The sequence below is a fragment of the Mus musculus genome, chromosome 5 (genome assembly GCF_000001635.26).
Source record: "Mus musculus strain C57BL/6J chromosome 5, GRCm38.p6 C57BL/6J".
NCBI lineage: Eukaryota > Metazoa > Chordata > Mammalia > Rodentia > Muridae > Mus > Mus musculus.
In genome coordinates, this window is record NC_000071.6 from 27,259,858 (window position 1) to 27,285,262 (window position 25,405).

At 45.3% G+C, this 25,405-nt stretch overlaps 1 protein-coding gene across 4 annotated transcripts in view; it reads left to right on the plus strand.

Annotated features, from left to right (window-relative positions):
• The window catches only part of Dpp6 (dipeptidylpeptidase 6), a 910,144-nt gene that overhangs the window by 442,501 nt on the left and 442,238 nt on the right, over positions 1-25,405 (plus strand). Inside the window, exon 1 of one of the 4 annotated variants that reach the window (NM_001136060.2) lies at positions 2,078-2,504. The exons of the other annotated variants lie outside the window; for them this stretch is intronic. Within the exon in view, the coding sequence (NP_001129532.1) occupies positions 2,448-2,504 (57 nt within the window). The 5' untranslated portion in view covers positions 2,078-2,447. Of the gene's footprint in view, positions 1-2,077; positions 2,505-25,405 lie in introns of those variants that run through there. 4 annotated transcript variants of the gene reach the window in all.

Sequence of the window (25,405 nt, forward strand, 5' to 3'; positions counted from 1 at the left end):
AAACCCACAGAGTTCTACCACCACCAATTCTCACTTTTCCACATAATGACTCCTGAGAACTGATCTGATGGATGAGGGAATTGAGGAACCTGGGGGCATGGCCTGTCCAGCAGCAGAAAATTCCGTTGAGATGTTGTCTATCATCTTTCAAATGTCAGCAGATTGTATATGATGACCGTCTTCAACTTAGATGCACCAGACTCTCTTGAGCTCTTCACTGAGAAGTGGGAAGAGCCTGAAGGAGTTTCCTATATGCCCATGGTGCGGAACTCAGCACCCCTGGGGATCACTTCCCATTGGACTGTGGTCCCTAAGGACAATGGCTAGCTCTCTGCTATGCTGTTGTTCTTGTCTGTGGATAGCAGCTCACAGCCTCAGAGGGGACCAATGAATTCTTCCTGAGATAATACAGATGGTATGACTCAGGACTTAACCTGTTCCAGACAGCTTAGGTTAAAGAGGAAACTCTAGTTGACAGGCTGTGTTGAGACTGCAGTTTGAGGCAGGGGCTGCTGATTTTGTTGATTGACTAAGATCCTAAGGGGTTGAGGTGTTTCCAGGGTGCAGGCCAAGATGGTCCACTTCATGATACTCTTTCCAGAGGCTTCATCTGTCTTGCTGCTGAGCTCTAAGGATAAGTGTGCCACGGTGACGTCCAGAACCAGGGATGCAACTAGGGTGTGGCAGGGACCCTCCACACTCACAGAGGCCAGTGGTTATACGACTAGAGTCTCGCCTTAGAGGTTTGGCACCAGCCTTTCAGCAACACTGAATCACTTAGAATCTAAGCATCTTGGTTAACAGGGCTCTGATGTTGAATAACATAGGTGTTTATACATTTTCTTAAGTCATAGCCAGCACTGGAAGGTAGCTAACTCAATGCAAACAAACCAAAGCAGACTTCTCAGTGGCAAGCCACGGTGTTTTCTCTTGTCCTTTTGGCCAAAGCAGTATAAGTAAGCCATTGGGTGCCCTGTAAAAACATATTGGAATCAGAACCAAACACTCAGAGCAGCAAAGTCTGGGCTGTGGGAGAGCAGGCAGACCTCTGCTAGAATTTGAGTTTGCCTGTCAATTGATCAATTGTTGGTCTTGTAAAATGACTGGGCTCTGGACTTCCAGAAGGGGCTGGATTCCAGGACAGTGTCTCTGCAACTCCTGCTTAGTGGAATCTTAACTACAAAATCAGATCAATGCTACCCAGGCCCCAGGACACAATTCCTAATGTAATTAGTGGCTATTAGTGACATTATCAGGTAGCCAAGTTCTTTCCAGTAAATGGCTACCTGTAACCAGGGCTGTGAGACTGGAAAGAGAAGCAGACATGAGGGGCTGAGGAGATGTTCACAGAGGAAGAACACAAAGCAGAGCCGTGGCTGAGGGGAAGGCCTCTGGCATTGCCTAACTTGAAGGCTCTCTGCTGGGTCAGGATTCATCCCCACCTGAAACCCCTTGGTTAACCCTGCTTTCCTAAGAGTTTCGGTGCAGCATTCATCCAGCTATGTCTAGTAGAAGCAGGAAGCAAGAGTTCAGGTTGGTAGAAGCCCCTACTAGGTCCAACATGGAGGCCTAGGCCTTAGGAATTTCTGGGGCACTGTATGCTGTCTGGCTTTCTCTTGAGGGTCAGATGCAGCAGGGAGCCTGTGACCTCTAAGGGCACCACACAGGTTGCACTCTTCTTCATTCCGGTTGATTTTCAGTTGATATAGATTTATCCACTCTAAAGGCGAAACCGAAGTTTTCTGACTTGTAAAGAAAGACCAAGGCAAACCAGAAGGGAGGTCTGTCTCTCTAATCACCCCTAACCACCTGCATTTTGTAGCCAGGGATAGTGGAAAAGACTGCATCCTTCTTGATCCCCCTGACCAGGTGGGAGCCATAGGACTAGTACTGCTGCAGGCAACTAGCTCAGCAATGGGGGCGCCCGGTGACCTGGATTCATGAAGGTTTCCTGGTGGATACAGTGACAAGGCTGCTGGTGCTTCGGCGAGCTTGTAGCGTCCACAGGCCTCAACCCTTCCGCGGCCCCCGCCCCAGCCCCAGCCAGGCAGAGCACAGCCGGAGCATGCGCCTTTGCGCGGCAGCGGACAGGAGGCGGTGGGGAAGCAGCACGCATCACTCGGGCCCCTGCCTGCACTCAGCCGCCAGTTGCCGGTTGCTAAGCAGTTATTGTTTCTGTGGCGATTGCAGAGGCTGTGGCTAATTGGAGAAGCCCCACTGAGCATCAGCGTCTTCTTCTGCCGAGCCTGTCTTTGCTCTTTGCATTTAAAGAGCAAACTAGGCTGCTCTACCCAGCTCCCTCCCCCCACCGCCCCCCAAAAACCTGGTGATTTTGGAAGTATGGACTAGAATCGCTTTCCTCCTCACCCTACCATTCTGATCCTGGTGCCTCCAAAGTCTCAGTCAAACCCCTTCTGTCTCTGGGGTGGCGAGTGCCCGGACAGACCATGACCACAGCCAAGGAGCCCAGCGCCTCAGGAAAATCTGTACAGCAGCAGGATCAGGTAAGGCTGCTGGTGTGTGTGTGTGTGTGAGTGTGTGTGTGTGTGTGTGTGTGTGTGTGTGTGTCAGAGAGAGAGGGGAGGGAGGGAGGGAAGAAGAGAGAGAGGGAGAGAGAGAGAGGAGAGAGAGAGAGAAAGAGAGAGAGAGACTATTCAGTGTCTGTTTGTAGCTCTAACCCCCAGGGTGGTGTGTTGGGTTAGGCCACCCTGCCCCACCCCCTCTATTTTAAAGGCTACCCAGGCTTTATCAATAACTGAGAAGGAAGGTGGACTTGCCCAAGCAGCTGTGGACAAAGGCCTCTCTCTCTCTTTGGAGCTGCCTCATTTAACCCGTGTTAGTTGTGAATATTCCCAACTACTTTGTAATTGGGGAGAAAGGACATCGCAAACATACATAGATCAGGCTGACTGAGACCCTGCAAAGGGACTTCTTCACTGTGTCTCTAAGACAGATCAGAAGCAAGCATGCCCGGTAAAGGATCTCCCTTCCAGTGCCTACTTTCCCTGCCCTCTTCCCCAGAGTGTCTGTGGAGGCAGGGACAGGCTGTGTTCCTGAGGGCAAAGAGAGCACACTACCCAGAATAATGAGGATGTGCAAGGAGGCAGGTGAGCCTGACTGAGGGTGGCAGATCTCACAGGGCAATGAGGATGCTTGGAGTCAGTCCTACAGGAAGAAGAGCTGTCCCTGCCCCAAGAGACTTCCCTCTGGCTTGCTTGGAGAATGGATGTCTGAGTATGGTGGGTGTTGTAGCTCTCTTACTGGAGGGTCTGAAGGTTGTCTGTGCCATGGTGCTCTCTTCAACTCAGGAGTTCTCTAAGCAGACCCCGGGAGGCTCTACTGGTTGGCTGGTGCTGGCTGGTGCTGGCTCAGTTAATTCACAGCGAATGCGGTTTCCCTTTTGGGTCTAGGTTGTTCTTAGGTCACTTATGCCAGCATTCAGGCAAAGAAAGGAAGCCCTTCTAGAACTCATAGAGAGCCTTTGGGGACACTGTCATAAACTATTTGGAGACAACTTTGAATCTGTTTATTGAGACTCTTTGTGGGTCATCTCCCTCAAACTTAGGGAGATTTTCTATGTTTTTTTGTTTGTTTGTTGTTTTCTAAGGAGATCATATTATCTCATCATGTGGAAATCTCACATACATTTTTGTTACTCTTGTGGAGGAGATTCTGCAAAACTAGACATCTAAAAAGTCTTATTCAGTGTATTTGGGCAAGGGTTATAACAGGTCCACAGCAGGCAAAGCAAGCTCTCCTCCTCCTCGTAAAGATCCTATGCAATGTCTGCTCCATAAAAACGCATTTCTACCTCAGATTAGCATCTCATAACCCAGTCTCCTCTCATTGTCGTGCTAGCTATGGCATCAACGCTTGTAAGGCTTTTCTGGGCAGAGGTCATGAGTCTGAGACTGCTTTCTGACATTCTCAATTTTAAGCAGGGATCAGGTGCCCAGGGTACAGCCTACTTATGCAAAAGAACTTTCCTTCAGTCTGTATGACTTTCTCCTTCTTTACCGGATCTTAGCATGCACAGGAATGTCAGTGGTTGGAGAGCGTCATGCATGGTGCACAAGCACTTGGTGTGATTTTTGAACCTTTAGCCTCCCGTTCTTGAATCAGCTGACTTTGTGGATATAGGTGTCAGCTGGGGTACAAAGGCAGTCTCAACTCTGGAGGCCACTTTTCCTTGAGTTGCAACTAGTAGGGCCTTTCTTTCATTTCCTAGCAGCGTGTTGGTGACTCTAAGAATGTCCCAGAGCTGAGCCCATCAAGTCGATAGAGTGGTCTAGGAGTGATGAGAGAAAGGCAAAACTGGTGGACACCAAAGTCTCACATTTAAAAATTAGGGATGGATTCACATACATGCTCTCATGCAACACATGTGCTTTAAAAGTGTGTTGACAATAATCTTAACTGGCCTAACACACACACATACACACACACACACACACACACACACACACACACACACACACATGCACACAAAGAGCAGTAAATAAGACAAAATGTGCCTTATTCCTTCATTATATGCAATTTTCTCTAAGTTCCATGTAGCAGAGTACGGTGGCTCATACCTGTGGTCACAGCATTTGGGGAACTGAGACAGGGGAATCAACACAATTCAAGACTTGCCTGGATTACAAAATGAGACACTTTCTCAAAACTTCCCCCCAAACAAAACAAAACAAACAAAAACAACAAACCCAAACAGTTCCTGGTGAACACTGCAGGCCTCAGCTGCTCGTTTTTCTGTTTCTTCTGGCTGGTGGAACAAGCTCACAGGGAACTGGGAGCTGTGGGAGAAATCTGCTTCAGTTGTCCTGAGAGAGACTGTGTCCTGGGTGCACCTTAGCTGTTGCTTTCTGTGAAGCTTATTTGGCTCTGCTTACAAACCCCTGGCTTTCTTGGAGTCATCAGAATCTGGGGACTGGTTACCTCACATACTAACACCTAAAGAGGGCTGGCTTCCGGCTTGTCAGAAATTATGTAGGATTCCACAATGGAGAATCTATTTCTTCACAGTAAGCCAAGGGTGGGTTCCCTCTTTCACCTGCCCTGAAATTTGGGAACCAGTAATGTAGATAGGGGAGGGAAGAAATAACTTCTCTACGCTGAGAATTGGCACTAATTAATTTAAATATGGGGACATATATAAAATCAATTGTTCTCCATCTTTTCCCAAGTGTCAGCCTGGTTCTCCCAGTTTTCTAAAAAGCCACTGTGAAATAGATGACTATGACTAACGAGTTGTTTGGAGCTTTAGATTTTGAAGGATATGCTGAGGATGAGCTGGAATGAAAAGAGAGAAGGGACTTTCAGAACACATTTGCTCCTTCTCCTTGGAGATGTGTGTGTGTGTGTGTGTGTGTGTGTGCATGCGTGTGCATCTGTGTCTGTCTGTCTTTTGGGGAATGTAATATACATGCCATGGTATGTGTTCTGGGGGGTTTACATCTATGGTCTGTGGGGGGTGGTATACACATGGTCTGTGAAGGGGGGTTGTATATGTAGAAGTCAGAGGACCATATTGTTTGAGATCAGGGTCTCGTGTTCACTGATGGATATATGCGCTAGAATAGCTGACCATGAGCTTCCAGGCATCTGTTCCCCCTCCCCCTCCTCCTTGCAGGGTGTTCTCAAATCACGGGTGCTTTCATGACTGCATTTGGCTTTAACATGAGTCTAGGATCCAAATTCAGGTCATCAGGTTTGTATGGCAAGTGCTTCAACATCCCAACCTTCCCCCCAGCCTTAACTCTGTCTTTAAACACAGTATAATCTACCCAGGGATGTTGGAAAATGGCATATTTGTTAGTGTGTGTGGGGTGATTTACTTAAGTGCCACAGAGGCCACTCATATGGCTGAGATGGTTGATGACACCTGAATTCACCGTGGCGTCCTCTCCTTCTCTTCCCACACAGAGTCCAAAAGGGGGAGACAGAAAGGGTGAGGGTAAGTGGATTCAAATTTAGTGAGTTCTTGAGGGAAGGCTAAATCCTGCCTCAGAGAGCCAAATTAACATGATATTTCCACTTAAATTTTTAAAGGAACAGATTTATTTTAACATATGCTATCCCCATTTGAAATGATTTAAAATTGGAAAGCAGTAATCAGTAATGCTATTCAATAAGAGAAGACAGAAGGATTCATTCTGGATTTTTCCAGTGAGCCATACAACATTTGCACAGCTATTGAGCAGGGGTAATATTTTAGTGATGTAGATGATATATGGATGGATGCATGACTGTATGTATGTGCACAGACATAAACAGACATGCTCCATCTACATTCACTTGAACATGGAACCCTCATGTATAACAAAATCACAGCTGTGAAGATCTCAAAGTTTCATATCCCATATCTTTCTGGTGACGGGATCTCTCGGTATGTGAGTTATGTGTTCCATGAAGAAATGGTCCCAAAGCCTCCTCTGTGGAAATAGTTATGCTGTTTGCCAGCTTTGGTGGAGGGCTGTATGTTGAGTCTCATGTAGGTGATTGAGGTCTGTTATTAATAGTCATGGGATGTGACCATTACTTCCTGTTGCTTCTGTGTTGTGATCACTATCGGTGCCAGAAAGCCCTGGAGTGTCCATTAACCTAGTAACACGTGGGCCTCAGAATCTAGCATTGACTGGTAAGCTAACTCATTTGCCTCAATAGAGGAATGTCTTAAATATCATGATATAAACCTAGATCTAGCACAATGGCAGGAGCAACTGTTAAAGGCATGGCGCTTACGCTATAAACGAGTAAAATGATCACCTGTAGGACATATGCTTGGCCTTCCTGCCTGGTGTGCTTGGAACACAATCTTGTTACTTCTTAGAATACCAAGAGTCTATGGTAAGAGAATCTTGGTCTGACCATGGTAAGAGTTCAGCTTTTGTGTAATCATGTGGCAGGGAAAAACAGCTTGAGACACCTGCATTTCATGTGGTATTAAAGTGCAAAGAATGGTTAAAAGAACCAGGAAAAACAATAGACAGTATTAAGAAGGGATAGTCTGACATACCACAGGGTCACGATAAGAGAGGGGGGCATTCAGAATCCAAAAAGTGCTTCTGGTGTCAATGATTGTCATGACCACAGTCACAGAAAGTAAATTCCACCATAAGTAGAGTCAGGCAATCAATGGCTCTGTGGATGAGACACTGGGAAGAGCTGGCTAATCCCTGAGGAGCCTGTGAGCTGCCAGAGTGAGGGGCTGGAGCTGTGAAGCTTTCCTGGGAGAGCATGGCTGTCACTGGATAGAGTCACCTTAGAGGGCACAGCACTGGAGCTCTGTTGAAAAGGACATTGGCCGGCCTAGGTGTGCTGTGAGGAGGAAGGAAGTTGGCTAACATGTGCTATACTCACAGGAAGATATTATATTCCATCTGTACATGGTGACAAAGCAGGCAGCTGGCTCACAGACCAGTGAACTTGTGGGTTAAAGTGGTGGCCCAAGTCAGACCCGCCACAGGGCTAGGGCCACTCATGGAGGCAGACTTGGGAAGTTTGACTACACACACCCCATGCCATCACTGGGCAGGCATCAGGCTGTGGGAAGCCACAAGACCCCGCTCTGGGGATAGGAAGGTGCAGTCTGAGGTCCCCATGGAACTTCCAGGGTTGACTCTCAGGCACCACAGATGCCACTGGGTGCTGCAGAAGAGCTGGCTCTGGGCTCCCTGGGCCTGCAAGGAGGCCAAGGATGACAGGTTCTCAAACTCTTGCTGCTGGATGCCACAGAGGAGCCGAGAATGGAGGTGGGGGGCACTGGCTGACTCCAGCCCAGGGCTGAAGGGAAAGGGGTTGGAGAAGAGTGCTCTAGCTGATTCCTGCAGGTAGGAGAGTCTTTGGCTTGCTCAGCCGGGTTGCTTGGCTTGGTGGACACCGTGGCTGAAAATACAGAGAGGCCTCCTGCAGGAAATTAGATGTGCGGCTCTTTAGAGGAAGACCTGCTCCATTACTCCAGCATAGTGGATCCCAATGAGAAAAGGCAGTCCATGGTTTTAAGCATTTATTATTATGGTGGAGAGTTGTGATGAGTGGCACCTTACCCCCTTTCTCGGGGCAGGCCTGAGGTTAGGGTAGTAGAGTCAGAGAAAAGCAGAGAGAGGTAGAGAGTAGAGAAGTAGAAGCCAGCCATGGCCACATGGAGAGAGGAGGGAAGGGAATGCAGGGGGCGGGGAGCAAGAGGGCAAGAGAGAGAGGCAAGAGTAAGAGAGTAAGAGAGGGAGGAGGGGGCAAGCAGCCCCTTTTATAGTGGGCCAGGCCTACCTGGCTATTGCCAGGTAACTGTGGGGGTGGAGTCCAGACAGAATACCAGGGACTTGGGGCATTGCACTACATGATGCCCACAGAAGTATGGAGCTGAGGCCTCATGTCAGGAGTATGGTGTCTGGGGGCATGGCAAACACCTTCTGTCCCTTGCAAGACTACCTGCTGGGTCTCCGGGGTTTAACTAACCAGAAAATAGACTGCCTTTCATAGTCCCACATAAACTAGATTTGGGATAGTTCTAAATCTTCTAGGTCTATATCACATAGTGTGTCAAACAAGTCCACTCAGAAGGGTCACCTGGTACACTAAACAAAAGTCCAGATAGTAGGAGGATGGCAGGAGACCTTTTGTCTTCAGATGGACTGCTGTTCTAGACTGAGTTCAAACAATGAAAATATGCTATGTAGCTTTTCCTGTCACTGTGATTAAAATAGTCCAACAAAAACAGTTTGAGGAAGACAGAGTTTATTCTGGGTTAGAGTTCCAGGATCCAGTATGGCATGGTGGGGAGTCAAGGCAATAGCTGCATTCACAATCAAGAAGAGAGAGATGAATGCTGTACTCAGCCCACTCTTTCCATTTTATACGGCCCAAGATCTTTGTCCATGGAATAGCACTAGCCACAGTAGGTAGGTCTTCCAACCTCAATGAACCTATTCAATATTATCCATTCTCCAGGAGTGTATCTCCTAGGTGATTCCAGAGCTCATCAACTTGACAAAAATCTACATACTTGTTGGGAAATGCTCTGGTATAGTAAATACATTTTACTATATTATACTGGCATTCTGCAAAGTCAAAACCACCCAGCATCCTAACACTGTTGTTTGTGGGGTAACTTAGCTAAGACCAGAAAATGATTATAGAGAACCTGGCGACCTTGAGATTCGAGGGCTTTTCAGTGTTCTTCAGAAAGCCCAAGTGGCACGTGGGAGCACTCAAATGTGATGACTTCCTGTCATGAGGACTCTCCCTTTTCTGCACACAGGAAGTGTGGCGTCGTCCTTAGGGAAGTGAGCTGTACCTATGTGTGATACTTCCAGATCTGATCCAGTAGACAGAGAAGACTCCTATCTCACCACCTCATTGATGAGGAGGGAGGAGTTTGCTGAGAGATCTCAACAGATAGGAGAAAGGGGGCAAGATGCAGAAAGCTGGCTCTCACCCTTCCTTCTGTATTCAAGTCTCCACCACCACTATGTCCCTACTGTAGCTAGAATGTCATTTGCTCAGACATGACTTGCGCTAGCTATGAAGTGTGCCCATTCCCCCAGTTCTGCTGTGTGAAAACACTAAATATAAAGAAAAACAAAAGAGTTTTTTAAAATGCATAAGGTAGTGTAATGTGTTCCTCTGAGAGACTTTTAATGGTAACATCAGGTAAGAAACAAAGGAATAGCTAAAGGTCCCAATTTTAGGTAGAAAACTTTGGCCTAGCAGCTGGAATTAAAAGATAACGTATTTGGTTATGATCTTTACTGGGAGAGTCCGTCTTGGTCTCAGCCAAGAGAACTTTAGCTCTGTAAGTCCTAGGCAGGCTGTGCATGCTTGAGTGCCCACGGCTCAGAACCCTGTGGAGCTGGCCTCACTGGTGCAAGCAATCACCACACGGCAGGGTCTGAAGCTGCTGTAGGAACTGAGCTGTCAGCCAGTCACCCTATTCTCCCCAAGAGAACCTCTTGGCAGAGGCAGCAGCAGGAATGCCACAGGGCCTAGTCTGGAGTCCACCAGTGGCAGGACCAAGCATCTCACCCATGCAGTAACATCTACTAATTCCCAGTGACAACTGATATCTTATTCCTTTACTAGTCTCTGATCAATTTTTAAGGAGATTTAACTTCCTCTGCCAGAATTTAAGCAAAACTGCCATCCTCCATCTGAGACCTCACCCGGCTGAATGCCATCCCAAGGGGCTGGGCTGTTTCCTCTAGAACAGGGGCTTCTGAAACATTCTATGTGTATGCCTGTGTATGCGGAGGTGGGAAACGAAATGTAGGTATAAATCGACTACTGATTAAAGAATGAAAACCACGGATAGGCAGGGCTATTTTCAAACATCTATCCAAAAGTTCAAGTGATCTGGGACCTTTCCTTTTTGCCTTGGTGATCTGTTTTCCAGAGGGCTTAGTGGAACCACCCAACCCTGTTTTGAGCCGAACCCCCCCAACACTTTTATTGTCTTTTAGAAATCTAAACTAGTCAGACTTTAAATGGTGGTCTTAAAATTATAAAGAAAATTCCTTTTGCTTATTTGGAAGAGTTGCCATTTATCCTCCATAGGGTCTCCCTCTGAGGCTATTGCTCTTTTTGTCCTGTGATGTCTCAGAGAGCACACACAGAGTATGAGTCCCTGCACAGGATGTCAATGGCCTGCCCAAAGCTCTATCCATTTGTTAAGCAGATGTTGGATAAGAGGCAGAGTTATATTTGGATAAATAGGTACCCCCAGGCATAAGAGAGCCAAGGGCAGATAATGAAGAGTTGAATGGGAAAGATTCCAGGCCAGGAGGGCAGGATTCCCCCCTGAGATGCCCAGGGTATGAGTGGATAGGAGCACAGGAGTGGTGATCTGGGGGTAGGGGTTGTTACCAGGCACATGGCATGTCAGCAGAAGGCAGATAGATATGATTCTAGAAGCAGGGAAGAAGAGTGGCTATGGACAGTCCCACCTGAGAGAGCAGGAATCTGGGTTTCTCCTGAGTGGGAAGCCAGGCCTAGACTGAGAGAAGGTGTGGGCACATGACTGTCTCACCCAGCTGTATCTCAGAGGGTCAAAAGTGGACACAGGAACTAGATGTTTCTGGCTTTATTTTTTGTTCCATGATCTTTAGTGATATCTCACTGTGTATGTTGAGCTGTCTTAAATTTATGTCAATCCTTCTGCCTCAGATTCCCAAGCCACTGTGCCTGTCCAAGTTTCTGATTTTCACAGAGCTAAATGGAGCTGTGATTTAAGAACCAAATGCCAGTTTATCTAGAGGGAGCAAGGTACCTTAATGCACATTATGATGTGTGTGTGCATGTGTGTGTGTGTGTGTGTGTGTGTGTGTGTGTCTGCGCAAGCGTATGGTTTTAAATACCTCAAGAGAGATGCTTAGCAAAACTCATGATGGAATTTCTGGGACTGGTTTTGACAAACAAAATCACCCTGCACTCTCTGAGTGCTTAAGTGTATGATGAAAGAACAAGACAGAAAGAGTTTTATCATTAAAAATCACAAAGTGTCTGTGTCTCAGAAACCCTTCCTTCTGTCGCCCTTTCAGCTATTTTTGACCAGGGGTCGGGGAGGGAGTGTTGGCTTTGCAGTGCTAGCAGCCCTTGTTGGTGGGAACTGGCAGAACACCATGCTGTGGGACACCCCGACTGCTGCTCTCAGCTCTCCCACCTGCTTCTGAGGGAACTAGGTGAATCCAGTCTGATTCCACATTCAGGAATTGGTCATTCTTGGCACATTGTTGTGCTGGGAAAAGGCACAGATTTGGCTCAGAGTTGGCCAGGCATGCTTCAGGTCTACTTACCTGATGAGCACTTGCTATGCACACTGATACAGTCACTGTATGCATGATTCTTCCCATTCCTAGCATCTGACAGAGCTCACGCCCATCTTGAGGTGAATTGTTCTATAAAATTGTGGACTGTTTTATTTTGAATCATTCTCGGCACAGTGACATTTGGACTTTTCATTTAATAGCAGAATTCTTTCCCCAAAGGAAATCAGCCGAGACTGGTACAGGAAGTGACAGTCCTTTGCTGGTGTCTCCAGGATGCCTTTGCAGAGTTCAGAGCAGGTGGGGCACAGACCTAAGTCCACAGTATAGACAGGAGAAGGTGAAGCTCAGAACGGTTGAATGCATCATGTAGTTGGTGAACCGCAGATTCAGAACACACCCATATTTAATTTTGTTTTAAGTCAAACAGTTCTGAGTGAGAGGTAGTAAAAAATAGTATGTTCAGTAATTAACATAAAAATTGATGTTACCTGGAAACTGCAAAACAGACAAAGACATCAGAGATATGGATGGATGAGGAAGCCCCTGTTGTTGTCTGGCATGTGGCTTGTGGGAGGGCACCTGCTTAGCCTGTGGGAGGCACTGGGCTTATCCCTGCCAAAGGCACAAGTAAAGTATCTATATGGTATGAACTGAAGAAGGTATGTGTTCAACTCTGGGTATCTGGGGCACTACTGTGGCTCCTGGTGTCCTTAGCTCCTGGGAAGACAAATGATTTCTCCTCCTTATTTTCCCTAGTCCTGTGGACAATTGCGGTTTGTAACAGTTTTTCATAGTCAAGTAATTATGTAACGAGATGCTTTTGAAACAAAGAAGACAGAGAGATAGAATGATGGAGTTTCTCCCAGCCTCTAAAAGTAACCAAGTACTAATAGATCATGCATGCTTTGGGAATGTCTTCTAATTTTACTTGCAAACAACTTCATGAATGGTAGTTATTTCACAAATGTGGGGAGTTGGGCAAGTGGGGGTGAGAAGGGTTCCAGGTCACCACCTGTACAGATCAGCAGGGGTGCAAGGACTAAGATGTGTGGATGCTTCATCTGTTCCCAAGTTTAAACTGAACCACACCTACGTGGGTCATGAGTGACTGGACTGAAGGTTTCTTTTGAGAGTCTGATAAGAGCCATCAACCTAACATGGATATAACCAGAACATTACCACCCTTTCCTATCTACAAAGTGATTGTAGGTTGCACATATCCTATGACATCATGTTGTCTAGCACCATGAGAGCATAAGGTTCATCTGGAGAAACACATCAAAGACCACACTGTACACAGGCATCATCACCTCTGGGTGCTATGATAGGTCCAGTGACCACAAGGTGCACAGATAATCACAAGAAGCCTTTATCTTTGAGTGTTATGGTAGGTCCATTGACTACACTGTGCACAAACAGGAACTAAGCATCCATCACCTCTAGATGCTGTGCTAGGTCCAGTGGGTAGCATGATGCTTAGAAAGGACAGCATTGTGGTCTAGAAGAGTGATCAGGGGGAAATACATGAGATAATGGATGTATTGCAACATTGGATGATACACAGTTAGGAATGAACAGCTAAGAAGAACTAGACAGAGTAATGCAGAAATCCTTAATTCCTATTTGAGGGGTGGGTGAACTCTCATAAGGAGAAGATAGACGCATTATTTATAGTTTCCATTGTCTAGTCTAAAAGTCAAAAGAGGGCTCTGTGGATTTATATCCCTAGCCTGAGGCTTGCCTAGGAGACAGCACAGGCTCCTCTGGTTGGAAGGACTGACATGAGAGCCTAGATTGTTCCAGAAGAAACACTGAATGTGCCTGGAGTGCTCATCTGTGCCCTCCCCATGACATGAGCTGGGGTGCTCATCTGTGTCCTCCCCAAGAAAAGAAAATTGACCTGGAGCTGGATGCATCAAAGATTCTAAGACTTCACCACAGTGCCTCTGAACTTCCTCTGGCACACAGCTATGAGCTTCTGAAGGACCCAGAACTCTCATGTTACTTATGGAATCTCCATCCCAAGCCCAGATCCTAAAGCCTGCCTGGCTGATATATGTGCTGAGTGAGTCAGTTGGATGTGAGACACCTTTCTCTCTATGCTTTCTAGTGAATGACCCGCAGTAAAGAGCCCAAGTTTTGTTCATGTACTCAGTCAATGAAGCATGAGTCAATCAACATTCAGAGCTTAGAGCAAGCCCAATTCCTCTCCAGATGGCCACCTCCTCTAGGGTGGTTTCCCTGATGCTGGACACGTCTGGATTGCCCTTTCTGTGCAGAATTATACCCTATTGTACAAATCTTCCTCTATTCAGAAGTATCTCACTTGGTATCCAGACACCATTCTGTCTTGCTGTGACTCCTGTCCACAAGGGAGTCAATGCCCTCTCATTCAACAACTGTGAATGAACAAAAATGGGCTGAAGCTAAAAAGAGCTAAGCAATGGACACCATCACCAAAGATCTCTGCTAACAGTCTGAAGTCCATGTTCCAAGTCTTCTCCATGTAGCAAACGAAGTGATTTCCTAGGTAGGCAGTATCCAGGAGGACACTCCGTTTATTCAGAGAAAATCAGACATGCACTTTGGGTTTGATTTTCTAATTCTAATGGGTAAGATGTACCAATGAACAAGAAAGAACATAGATCATGGGTCAGGTAATGAAGAATTCTGGGATATTTGTGTATGGGTAGTTTGCACATGCCATAATGCATATGTGGATGATGAAGGATGATTTGTGAGAGTTTTCCTTCCACTACGTGCATCCTGGGAGTTGAATTCAGACTGTCAGGCTTGGTGGCAAATACATTATCCACTGAGCCGTCTCACCAGCCATTGTTGAACTTTTTGTTTTCTATGTTTTCATTTTATAAGTATGGATGTGTATACACACACACACACACACACACACAGAGAGAGAGAGAGAGAGAAAGAGAGAGAGAGAGAGAGAGAGAGAGAGAGAGAAAGCCACCTGCATATCTGGTGCTCACAGAGGTCAGAAGAGGGCATTGAGTTACAGGCAGTTGTGTGCTGGAAATTGAACTCGGATCTTCTGGAAGAGTAACAAGGACTCTAAACTTCTGACTCAAGTCTCTAAAGCCCATCCCTTGCTGATCTTTTTAATGAGAGGAGGTGGCTTCAAGAGGGATTTCAGATTAAGACTGACAGATTCCAGCAGGGAAAGAGTGGAAATAAATGAAAGAGTTAGTGCTAATGGAGTCTGGTTTCAACTCCAGCTGTGTGATACCAGGTGGAAGCTGTGCTGTGAAAAGAGGAAGGGAGATGGGACTGAGCTGGGTTACACTGCGACTTCCAGGAGGAAGCTGATAGGGAGCGAAGGTTCACCAATGTAGAACCACAAGAGTGGCTTTGCTTGCAGTGCCGGGCTTAGAGCTGAGCAAATAACAGGGTGGAGTAGCCAGTCTGCAGCCTTTCAGCTTAGCTGTGCTGTGCTGAGTGTCGGAAAGGTGGAGTAGTCAGTCTGCAGCCTTTGACTGTCACAGGTGTAGCGGGAGGCCGGGCTGAGTACTGGCAGCTTAGTTGTGCTGTGTTGAGTATCAGGAAAGGCTGCTGAAACTTGCCCTGCTTAGGTGTGGGTGGTGCTGCTATGATCCGGCACCAGTGAGAACAAGACACCATCAATATTCTGTGCTCAGGAACGTCTCACAGTGGGGCTGTGGTTTAGATTGCCTGAGTTAAATTCTGAAGAATTAGAGATAGTGCAGTGAGTATATCTAAGACTAACAGATTTCTAGTCAGTTTATTGTTTGTGTGTGTCTGTCTGTCTGTCTGTCTCTGTGTCTCTATGTGTGTTCCTGTGTGTGTCTCTCTGTGTGTGTCTGTGTATGTGATTGAGTGTGTGTGTGTGTGTGTGTGTGTGTGTGTAAGCATGGGCATTCATGTGGGTATGGGTACACATGCAGGTGGAGTCTGGAGAGCAATGCAGATATTGCTCCTGAGGAGCCCCACTCCACCCCCAAAGGCAGAATCTTTTACTGACTTGAAGCTCCCCAAGGAGGCTAGACTGACTGGCTAGTGAGCCTCAAAATCCTCTTGTTTCAGCTTCCCTAGCCCTAGAATGATAAGCATGTATTACATGCCTGACTATTCTTTTTATATTGATTCTTGGGCTCAAACTCACGTCTTTGTGCTTGCAAGACAGACACTTTCCAACTAAGCCATCTCTGCAGTCCCAGAACTTTATTTTTATTTTATTTTATTTTATTTTATTTTATTTTATTTTATTCTTTTTTAGTTTTGCCTTACTTAGTAATTATCTCTACAGAAAAATCACTTGCTTATATGGTTGTGTTGTCCTTGCATGAAAAGATAAATAATATCAAATGAGAAATGGTGATTGAGTTGAAAAACAGTCAAGAGACTAAAGGTCATAGTTTTCAGAGAGGCCATCTGAGTATTTGTGAACCTCATGGAGTAGGCTGCCAGAAATGATCTGAACAAATGTGGATCAGGGAAGGGAACAGCCAAAACCCTATGTGTGGTTTCAGCTCAGAGCTTCATGTTGTGAAAGAAGCATGCCCTTTAATTCTTTAGCAGTGTTTGGGTTCAATATCTTGCACTTTAGGAACATTGCAGAGAATTTAGATGAACAGATTTTAAAACTTACAGAATTTCCACAGGCTATTCGCTATTTGAGGGAACCCTTACTTTACAACCTAATCACTTCAGGGCAATACCTAAAGTGTTTGCCAAGATCACATATTACTCTTCCGTAGAACTGTGGGTAGGGGGTTGTTTGTTTTGCTCCTAACGACAGTTGACTGACTTTGCCTTTCTTCCTCACCCCTTGCATGAACTGGAATGTCGGCGGTTTCCTTTCATTTTCCCGTTAAGAAGTCTAATCAATTTAAAGATAATGAGATCAATCTTGGGACAAGAACCTATGAAGCCACAAATCAATGTGTCCCTATCTGCCACATGGCCTGGTGCTCAGCAAGCAACCATGGCCAAGGACAAACGCCACATCAGAGATCCTTGGGAGACAACTTATATCTAGAAAAACATTTCTTGGAATATATATATATAGTCCCTTGGCGGTTATGACCCAACAAGTTGAAGACATGGCAGTACGGTTCCTACTGTGGCAGAGCCAGAGATGCCTCCCTCCTGGGAGGCAAGGCCTGAACAGAATCTGACCTGTGCTACTCTAGAAACAGTGAATTTTTTTCCCTTGGGCTCAGTAGGTACCGGACATTAACCACTTAACATCATTGTCCCAGGCACACACATAAGGGTATATACCCTGGGTTGGACAAGCATCAGTGTCACACAGCTTGTGTGGCAACAGCTGTGACTGTTGTGTGAGGTACGAATATTGTGTCTGGCTTCCTCCCTCTGCTTGGGTTTTGTCAGTGTGAAGACATACACTGATTTTTCAGGTGGGCCCAAGGCTAGAAACTATAGGGGGAGGCTGACATTGTAGGGCCATGCTGAGGATGGCTGCATGCAGCCCGTGTCCTGAGTGTTCCCAGCAATCTCTGTCTATGGCCAAATCTTCACAAATCTAGACTCTATTGATATAAAAATTAGAAATGAAATTATCTTCTCTCCTTAAATTGTTTTACTCTGAGTCTGGTAACAGCTTTATTTACAAAGACAAGGTTAAAAGCCCTGAGTTGGTTCCCTCTCTGTCTCTGTCTCTGTCTCTGTCTCTGTCTCTGTCTCTGTCTCTCTGTCTCTCTCTCTCTGTGTCTGCTGTCTCTTTGTCTCTTTATCTCTGTCTCTCTGTTTCTGTCTTTGTATGTATGTGTCTGTCAGTCTCTCTCTGTCTCTGTCTATCTCTCTCTCTCTCTCTCTCTAAATAATGTTAACACCTAGAGTAGAGAGCCTCCTGCTTAGAATTCACATGAGACTCTGTAGTGCATCAATATGTGTTGACACAAGGCCAATGTGAACTGCAGGCTTCAGTTTACAGAATGTTAGTAGCCACATAAAAGATTTAAAATCCCAAGAAGGCTGTGAAAATAGCTCATGGTTGAACACTAGGCTGTTGGTTCCAGTGCCACAAATGAACAAATAAATAAATAGAAGGAGAAACAGATGACTAATTTTATAATATTTTTGTCATAAATTCCAGAACTGGATTTCAGTAAACCTCCTGATTCCTGAAGTGCTTTGGGAGTCCACAGTGGTTATTGGATATCTGCTTTCACAAGTGTCACGTACACGGACCGGTGAGATGTCCTGATGTGCAAATGCCTCTGCCACCAAGTATGATGGCCTCAGTTCAATTCCCAGAAACCCACATGTGGAATGAAAACTGCTGCAAATTGTCTCTTAACCATAACACACATCCACAGCATGTGTACTTTCCCACATATACAAATGCACAAAATAAATAAGTAAAAGTAAAAACAGTTTAAAAAAAAGAAAAAAAGGGACATTCTATATACAAGAGGAATTCCTAGGCAGTAAACACGATAGTCATTGTCTTTAAGATGTTTGAAACCTAAAGTACACTCACATTAGCCATATAGGTCTCCTTGGGGTGTTTGTACTTACTTACAAGAATATCACAACTATGGTATTAACACACACACACACACACAGTATGACAATAGAACAGGGGTCTTCGTGAAAAGGTTTTAAAAGCTGTGTGTAACAACCAGCCCAAACTGTGCAAGTAGACGTTCCCTATGAGCTGCATGCCATGTGGGTGGAGATCGGGGCCATGTATACACCTAAGATATATGGCTGCTGGCAGAAACCGGCATTCTCGCAGAGAGGAATGGGCCCATTAGCCCTTCTCAAGGAAAATAAATGCAGTCACGGAGAACATTCAGATGCAAGCATGCTGCATTCCCTGCCTGTCTTCAACTCTGTGCGGAGCAGTTTAAGCACACAGCGCTGTGTATGTTGGTGATAAAGCTGTAAGGATGCAGCCTCCTTGCCAGATTGGCTTCTCAAAGACGTTGCTAATGTGAGGTCTTTTAGAGTTTATGTAGAGTTCTTTAAATTAGCAGTTGCCCTAAAGCCAAAACTCTGACGTCTCTGTTAAAAGGAGAGAAAAGAGAGGTTTGCTCATGTAAGGCTACTGAGGCTGAGATCTGCACAGAGGGTGCAAATGAGAGCTGACTCGTGGGCCTTTGTCTCTGGTGCAAACTTTGCTCTGAGCCTGCTTACAGGTGAGGATGACAGCAGCAGCATGCAAAATGTGTGGCAGCACATCATTGGCCACCTTCTAAGGTGCATTTGTTGCTATTGCTCCGCAGGGTTGCCCTTTCACCTGCATGCAGGTCAATGTTCCCCTGGGTGGGAAAGTCCAGAGATGGCAAGGTGCTTGCTTGCCTCTGAGCATCCTGGCTTTGCTGCTATCTGGTGTTTGAGGCCATTCCCTTTTCCTTCTCTGTCAAGCTCAGGGTTCTGGGAGGAGTATCATGTCTACCATCTTTAGTTCTGTGGGATTTTAGAATAGTTCCATGCCTTTACTTCCTCATATCTTTAAGATTGCAAACAGTTTTAAAACTCTGAATTGGTCCAAGTCTGAAACTGGTAAACCCCACTGATACTATAGCAAGGTCTGCTGGCTTTGGTATGGGTGCAGGCAGGTGAGATGAACCACTGAGCTAGTACTGAGCTAGTACTGAGCTAGTACAGGTGTTGGCCAGACAATGTGCACATACTCACTCATAACACCTCTCATTCGTCCCAATTGTCTCGAGCTTCTGATGTCCCCATGGCCTCCAGAATCTGGAATTGCATGACAGATTTCTTTGAGAGACTGACAGGGAGAGGGTCATCTTCCCAGGCTTCATGCCTCTGTGCTCTGTACACGACCCTAGGTAGAGTCTCCTTTCCTGAATGTGAATCCTGGCTCTGAAGAAGCAGAACCATGATTCTTGTTTAGGTGTCTACATGAGCCATTCGTAAAGTCGATTATTCAGGCTTGCTTGCTCTGTTCTTACTGGAAACTAAAGACTTGGTGGTGTTCCCCCGTCCAGTGAAATCTATACCAAGGCTGTGTTCAGTAAACATCAGTAATCGAGGGAAGAGAGTTATATTTGTGTCCCAGTCTCCTAGAGGTGTAGGCCAAGGGCATGTGTTTAGCAGCTTCTGATAACAGGTATAAATTGTGTCTGTTACCTGACTGTCTTACTTGTTTGGCCATTTTATCTTTACCAACTGCCAAATAACAAGCATGCATCATTTTAATTGAACCTTAAGCCTGACACTTTTATTGAAAAGAATGGATTTCAAGTTATTTTTCATAGATAAAGGCTATGTGAAGCTGGGCCTTCCCTACCAAAGCTTGTCTGGAGCAGGAATGACCTTACTCCCAGGCCTCAAGGAAAAAGACCACACCTGAGATAAGGCAAAAATTGATCAAACTAACTCTCCAAAGACCTGTAATAAGATGACTTTGGGAGTGACTCAAACTGAATCGTGCACATCTGTGTGATGATCTTGTGCTCACACCCAGTGAGCCTTGGGCTCTCCTTATGGTGATGACACACTCTATAGGTGATATCAGGTAGTCGTTCATACCCATATGTGTTCAGCCTCAGCCTCCCATGCAGCAGATGGTGCTGATATTCTGCAGTATAAAGCTTTAACCTTCAGACTGTTATGTTGTCTTAGAGGATAAAGGTCAAAGTTAAAAATCTATACTTTTGAAAAACAAAGTTGCATGCATGAAATAGTACATGCCTGAAAGACCTGAGAACTTAATATCAGTGGACTGCCTCCTCTGACTGTCAAGCGAGACTCCACCCAGATCCCCAAAGGCTCATATTTGTACAGTGTTTATGTTTACCAAGAATATGAACTCCAGGGCTGGAAGTTTAGCTTAGGTTATAGAATACTAATGTAGTGTACTGGCTGGGTTTTGTGTCAACATGACACAAGCCACAGTCATCAGAGAGGAAGGATCCTCAGCTGAGGAAATACCTCCATAAGATGCAGCTGTAAGGCATTTTCTCAATTAGTGATCAGTTGGTGGGAGGGCCCATGATGGGTGGTGCCATTCCTGGGCTGGTGGTCCTGAGTTCTATAAGAGAGCAAGCTGAGTAAACCAGAGGAAGCAAGCGAGTAAGCAGCATCCTTCCATAGCCTTGCATCAGCTCCTGCTTCCATGTTCCAGTTCTGCTTGAGTTCCTGTCTTGACTTCCTCCAATGATGGACTATGATCTGGAGATATAAGCTGAACAAACCCTTTTTGCCCAGCTTGATTTTTGGTCATGGTGTTTTCATTGCAGCAATAGATATCCTAACTAAGGCACATCATATCATGTTAGATCTCTAACACTGAATAAAGGCAGGTATGGTGGCAAGTACCCCTGAGCCCAGCACTGGGGAGATTGGGGCAGGATTATCAGAGGTTTAAGGTCATCATCTACAGCTGCATGGCAAATTGTTAGCTAGCCTGGGCTATGTGAAACCATGGTTTGAGTTTGTTTAGTTAAGTTTTCATTTGTGGAAGAATATGAATTGTGGTTTGGCCTATTCTGTGATGCTTCAACAGAATTCCTGGCAACAGGGGATTTTTAAAGGAGAAAATGCTTTTCAAATATTTCTAGAAATGGTAACATCCAAGGTAGAGGGCCTTCATCTTGTGGTGTCCACCCTTGGTTGGAAGGCATAAGGGCAAGAGCCCATGAAAAGGACAGAGACATCCCTATATCAGGATCTTCTAAGATAAATGGTCTACTATAATAAGGGTATAGTTCAGCTCTTAAGGGACTTTCCTCTTCACACTACAGCATTGGGGGGGGGGGGTCAGGTCTCTAGCACTTGACATCAGGGAACACAGTCAACTCATAACATTGGCACGCAAGACAATTGCTCCTTCAGACTGTAAGTACAACTTGAAGCTGACTGCTGTAGCCATCATGTAATTTGGGTGGCTGATGCATAGACATTATACCATTTTCCCACCACGATTTTTTGTTATAGGGGTGGATTGTTTAGTAGTAACTCATAGCTTTGCCTAATAATTAATAATTAGGTACTGTGAGAAAAAGGTGATGAGCCTCTGTAACCTGCAGGTGCTGCTCAGTGTGTCCCAGGATGACAGGCACTGTTAAAAGCAAACATGAGTGCATTCAGCTTCCTATTAGCAAGAAGTTTACAGCACCAGCTTCTACTCTTCAGTGTTGCTCCCAATGTTTTCCTTGGTGTCTGAACTCCTTGGGAAATTGCTGCTGTCCATACACAGATGTATGCCACTGGAAAAAGAAACTTTATCTAGGCTTCCAGACACATTTGAGAACTACAAGTAAATGTAATTAGAAGCTGGTCGCACTGTACACACCTGTAATCCCTGCCCTCGGGAGCCAGAAACAAGAAGACTGATTGCTGAATGTTCAGGGCCAGTCTGGTCTCCATAATGAATTTCAAGCTGGCCAGGACTTCATAGAAATACCCTGTATTAACAAAAGCAGCAATAGCAATATCAACGAATAAGTGCTTGAGGTAATGGTGACAGAGAAAAACAGAAAAAAGCCGCTCATTGTTAGAGTGAGACTAGATGCCAGTGTATCTGATATATCCCAACCTTAGGCATATCCCAATGTGCATACGACATTTTTCTGTTTTGACAATTGTCCTGAGTGGGGGTTTAGCAGCAATCCTCTTTATTCTCAGGCTTCACTGGGGGACATGTTGTCATATGGTTAGCCATTGTATCAATGAAGAATTAGTAATGGTAGAAGTGGAAAATGAGATAAAATCTTCTATGCCACTCTCATTTGAAATCTGTTCTGATTTCTATTTATTTATTTAATTTTTGAGGAGTGATGTTTACTCCATTTCTTAGAAGAATATTGAAAAATAGCAAAGCTTCTCTTTCCAAAAAGGAACTGGAATTCAGAACTCAGAAACTCTGTTGTTGGTTCCGACAGCCACCCTTCCTCTGTGATCTGTGTGGCTCTGGTATGGCTTTGCTGGCCAGGAGGGAGCTGCTCTGAGCCTGCTGATAATTTGCTGAAGGAATCTCATTAGCCCTGGCTGTTGCATCTGTTTTGATATAAGTGGAAATCTGAACTCCTCAGAGCCATTCCTGGCATGTTAGCACTCTGAAGGGAGGAGGCTAGCTAGAGTTGACTTCCTGGAATCCTCTGTCAGAGGCAGTCTTCCCTGGCCTGTGAGCTCAGGCTAATTGATCTCAAAACCACATCAGCAGCCAGTGTCTAAAGAAGAGGGAATCACAATCCACACAGTGCCATGCTCCTTCCCTGATATCACAGGGGTGGTGAGAACCTGGAAGATCACACAACAGAACTGTGGCCCTCAGAAACCCAATGGATTTTCTGGTTCTAAATTCCAGTTCCACTTTGGAAAGAAAAGCTGTGCTATTTTCTCAACATTATTCGAAGACATGTAGTAAACATTACTCCACAGGAAAATAAGAAATAGAAATCAGAACAGACTTCAAATGGCAGTGGCATAGAAGATTTTATCTTATTTTCCATGTCAATCCCAGGAAATGGCTTATCATAGAAAGAGATGGGAGAGAGTAAGTGAGAAAGTTGTAAGCCAGAGGAACAGGAAGTTTGATGGGAGGTAGTGTCTTCTATATAATATCAACAACACGACCACCTAAACAAGGCCCAAATAAGAACAATGTCACCTGAGATGCTCAGGGGATGGGGTGGGGGGAGTTTTGAAAGGCAGGAGCCTAAATAAAACACCACAGGAAGTGAATGAATGCCCTGAGTGAGGAAGGATCAGGCTTCTGCAGGGGTGAGCCCATAATTGGTTGCCAATTCTGAGTACTCAGCCCTGTTATGTACATGGATTCGGGTATGCATGTGCACGCATGTGTGTAAATGCATCTATACATGTAGATGGGTGTGTGCACTCACATGTGTATATGCATAGATAATCATGGGTATGCATGTGCATCCACATGTGTAAATGTGTATATACATGTAGTAATTAATAAAAATAGAGAATGTGAATCAAAAGGCTGTGAAGCTCCTTGTCACAGAGTGTCAGGCTGCAGTAGGAGACGAGAACTTTCCTGGGGACCCACGGCTTAGGAGGGATTCCTACCCAGTAAATGAGATAGCCACCACCCTGCCTTGTTCTTTTTTAAGTATGGACAGTTAAATGAAAAATGGGGAGAAATGGGAGCAACTACTTTTATGAGGACGTGAGTCTGAGAATACTCTCTGCTGATGTGCTCAGTTCAATGTGAAATAGTAGGGAAGCCCTGGGACTCCTATCGAGTTTGGATGGGTATCAAGGAAGCACCAAGTATTAAAGCAGAAAGGAGGCTCAGTCTGCTCTGAAATATGCTGTGTGCTCTGAAACAAGGCACACAGAGGTAGACGGCTCACCTTCCTCTGGGCCCTGAAGAGCAGGAGAGATCTTGGGGCCTCAGTTCTGTATGTAGTAGCCCTCGTTCTTCCAGGATGCACTGCACGACCTTGAAAAAAATCAATCCTCCTTTTAGACTCTATCCCTTTCAGAAATCTCTGCTGTGTCCTCAAGCCTGCAGGTGGGCTGGGAAGCTCTATGAGTCATACAACCTTTAGCCTTCTTGAGACCTTATTTTCAATGGGTAACTTCTGCCATGCCTTCTTTAAAGATCATAAAGATACCCTGGGTCATGTTTGATATGGACAGTGTGGAACCAAGGTATCCTGGACATTCCTATAAAGTCAGTCACTACTGATGATCATCTCCCTGATGACCATGACATCATGAATATGTATACATGTGTGTGTACATATAAGTATGCTTATGTGTACATGTGTGTGTACATGTGAGTGTATATGTACCTGTGTACATATACAAACATGTATGTGTATGTGTGTATGTATGTGCATGCATATCTGTATGTATGTGTATGGGGGTGTGTTTACATGTGTGTATATGTATGTGTGTTCGCATGCATGTGTCAATGTGGGAAGGGGTGCTCACATACATGTGCACATGCATGTTTGCTGCCTCTGTAGTATTGTCTCCTTTCAGGTTTCTTAGTCCACAAAATGAGTAACTACTCTGGGAGGACTGGCCCATAGGTAGAATAAGCAGAGGCCTTTTGCATGCCCACCCATCTGTCATTACTTTAGGGCAGTATAGACAGTTATTGTATAAGAGCTCTGTGGTAGAGATTTGAGGAAAGCAATATAAGGCTCTTTTTTTCCTTATATAAAGAGATATGAGGTATTTTGTCTCGTCCCACCTGCTTGTAAGGTACAAAAAGTATGTGAAAATCATAATGGATTTCACTAGCATTGCACTAGAGGCTGGAGAGAGAGCTGTTACACAAGGGGAGTATGTAGCAAAAACAGAACTTACACTTTCTCCGAATGACTGAGACTTAGGAATCCTCACTTCATCCAAGAGGGCTCCACGAATCTTAGAGAGGAGGGTGGAACAGGAAAAAGGGGGGCTGCTGACTTGAGAAGATCCAGCTATGAGAAACACTTACAGGGAAGAGCCTTTAGGCTGCTATGTGTTTGGGGTTCAGTTATCTGTGTCTGTCATGTATCAAGGTGGAGGGAGGACATATGCCGCATGGTCATTAGCACAGCAGACATGTTGCGTTATATATAGTCAAGTATTGAAATCATTATGCACTGAAGAAAGGAATATTTTGACATAGTTCATGCACATCTGCTCGAAGCTACTCCACATACCACAGCTCCTCCTGTGCTCAGCAAATGCCAGGTTTT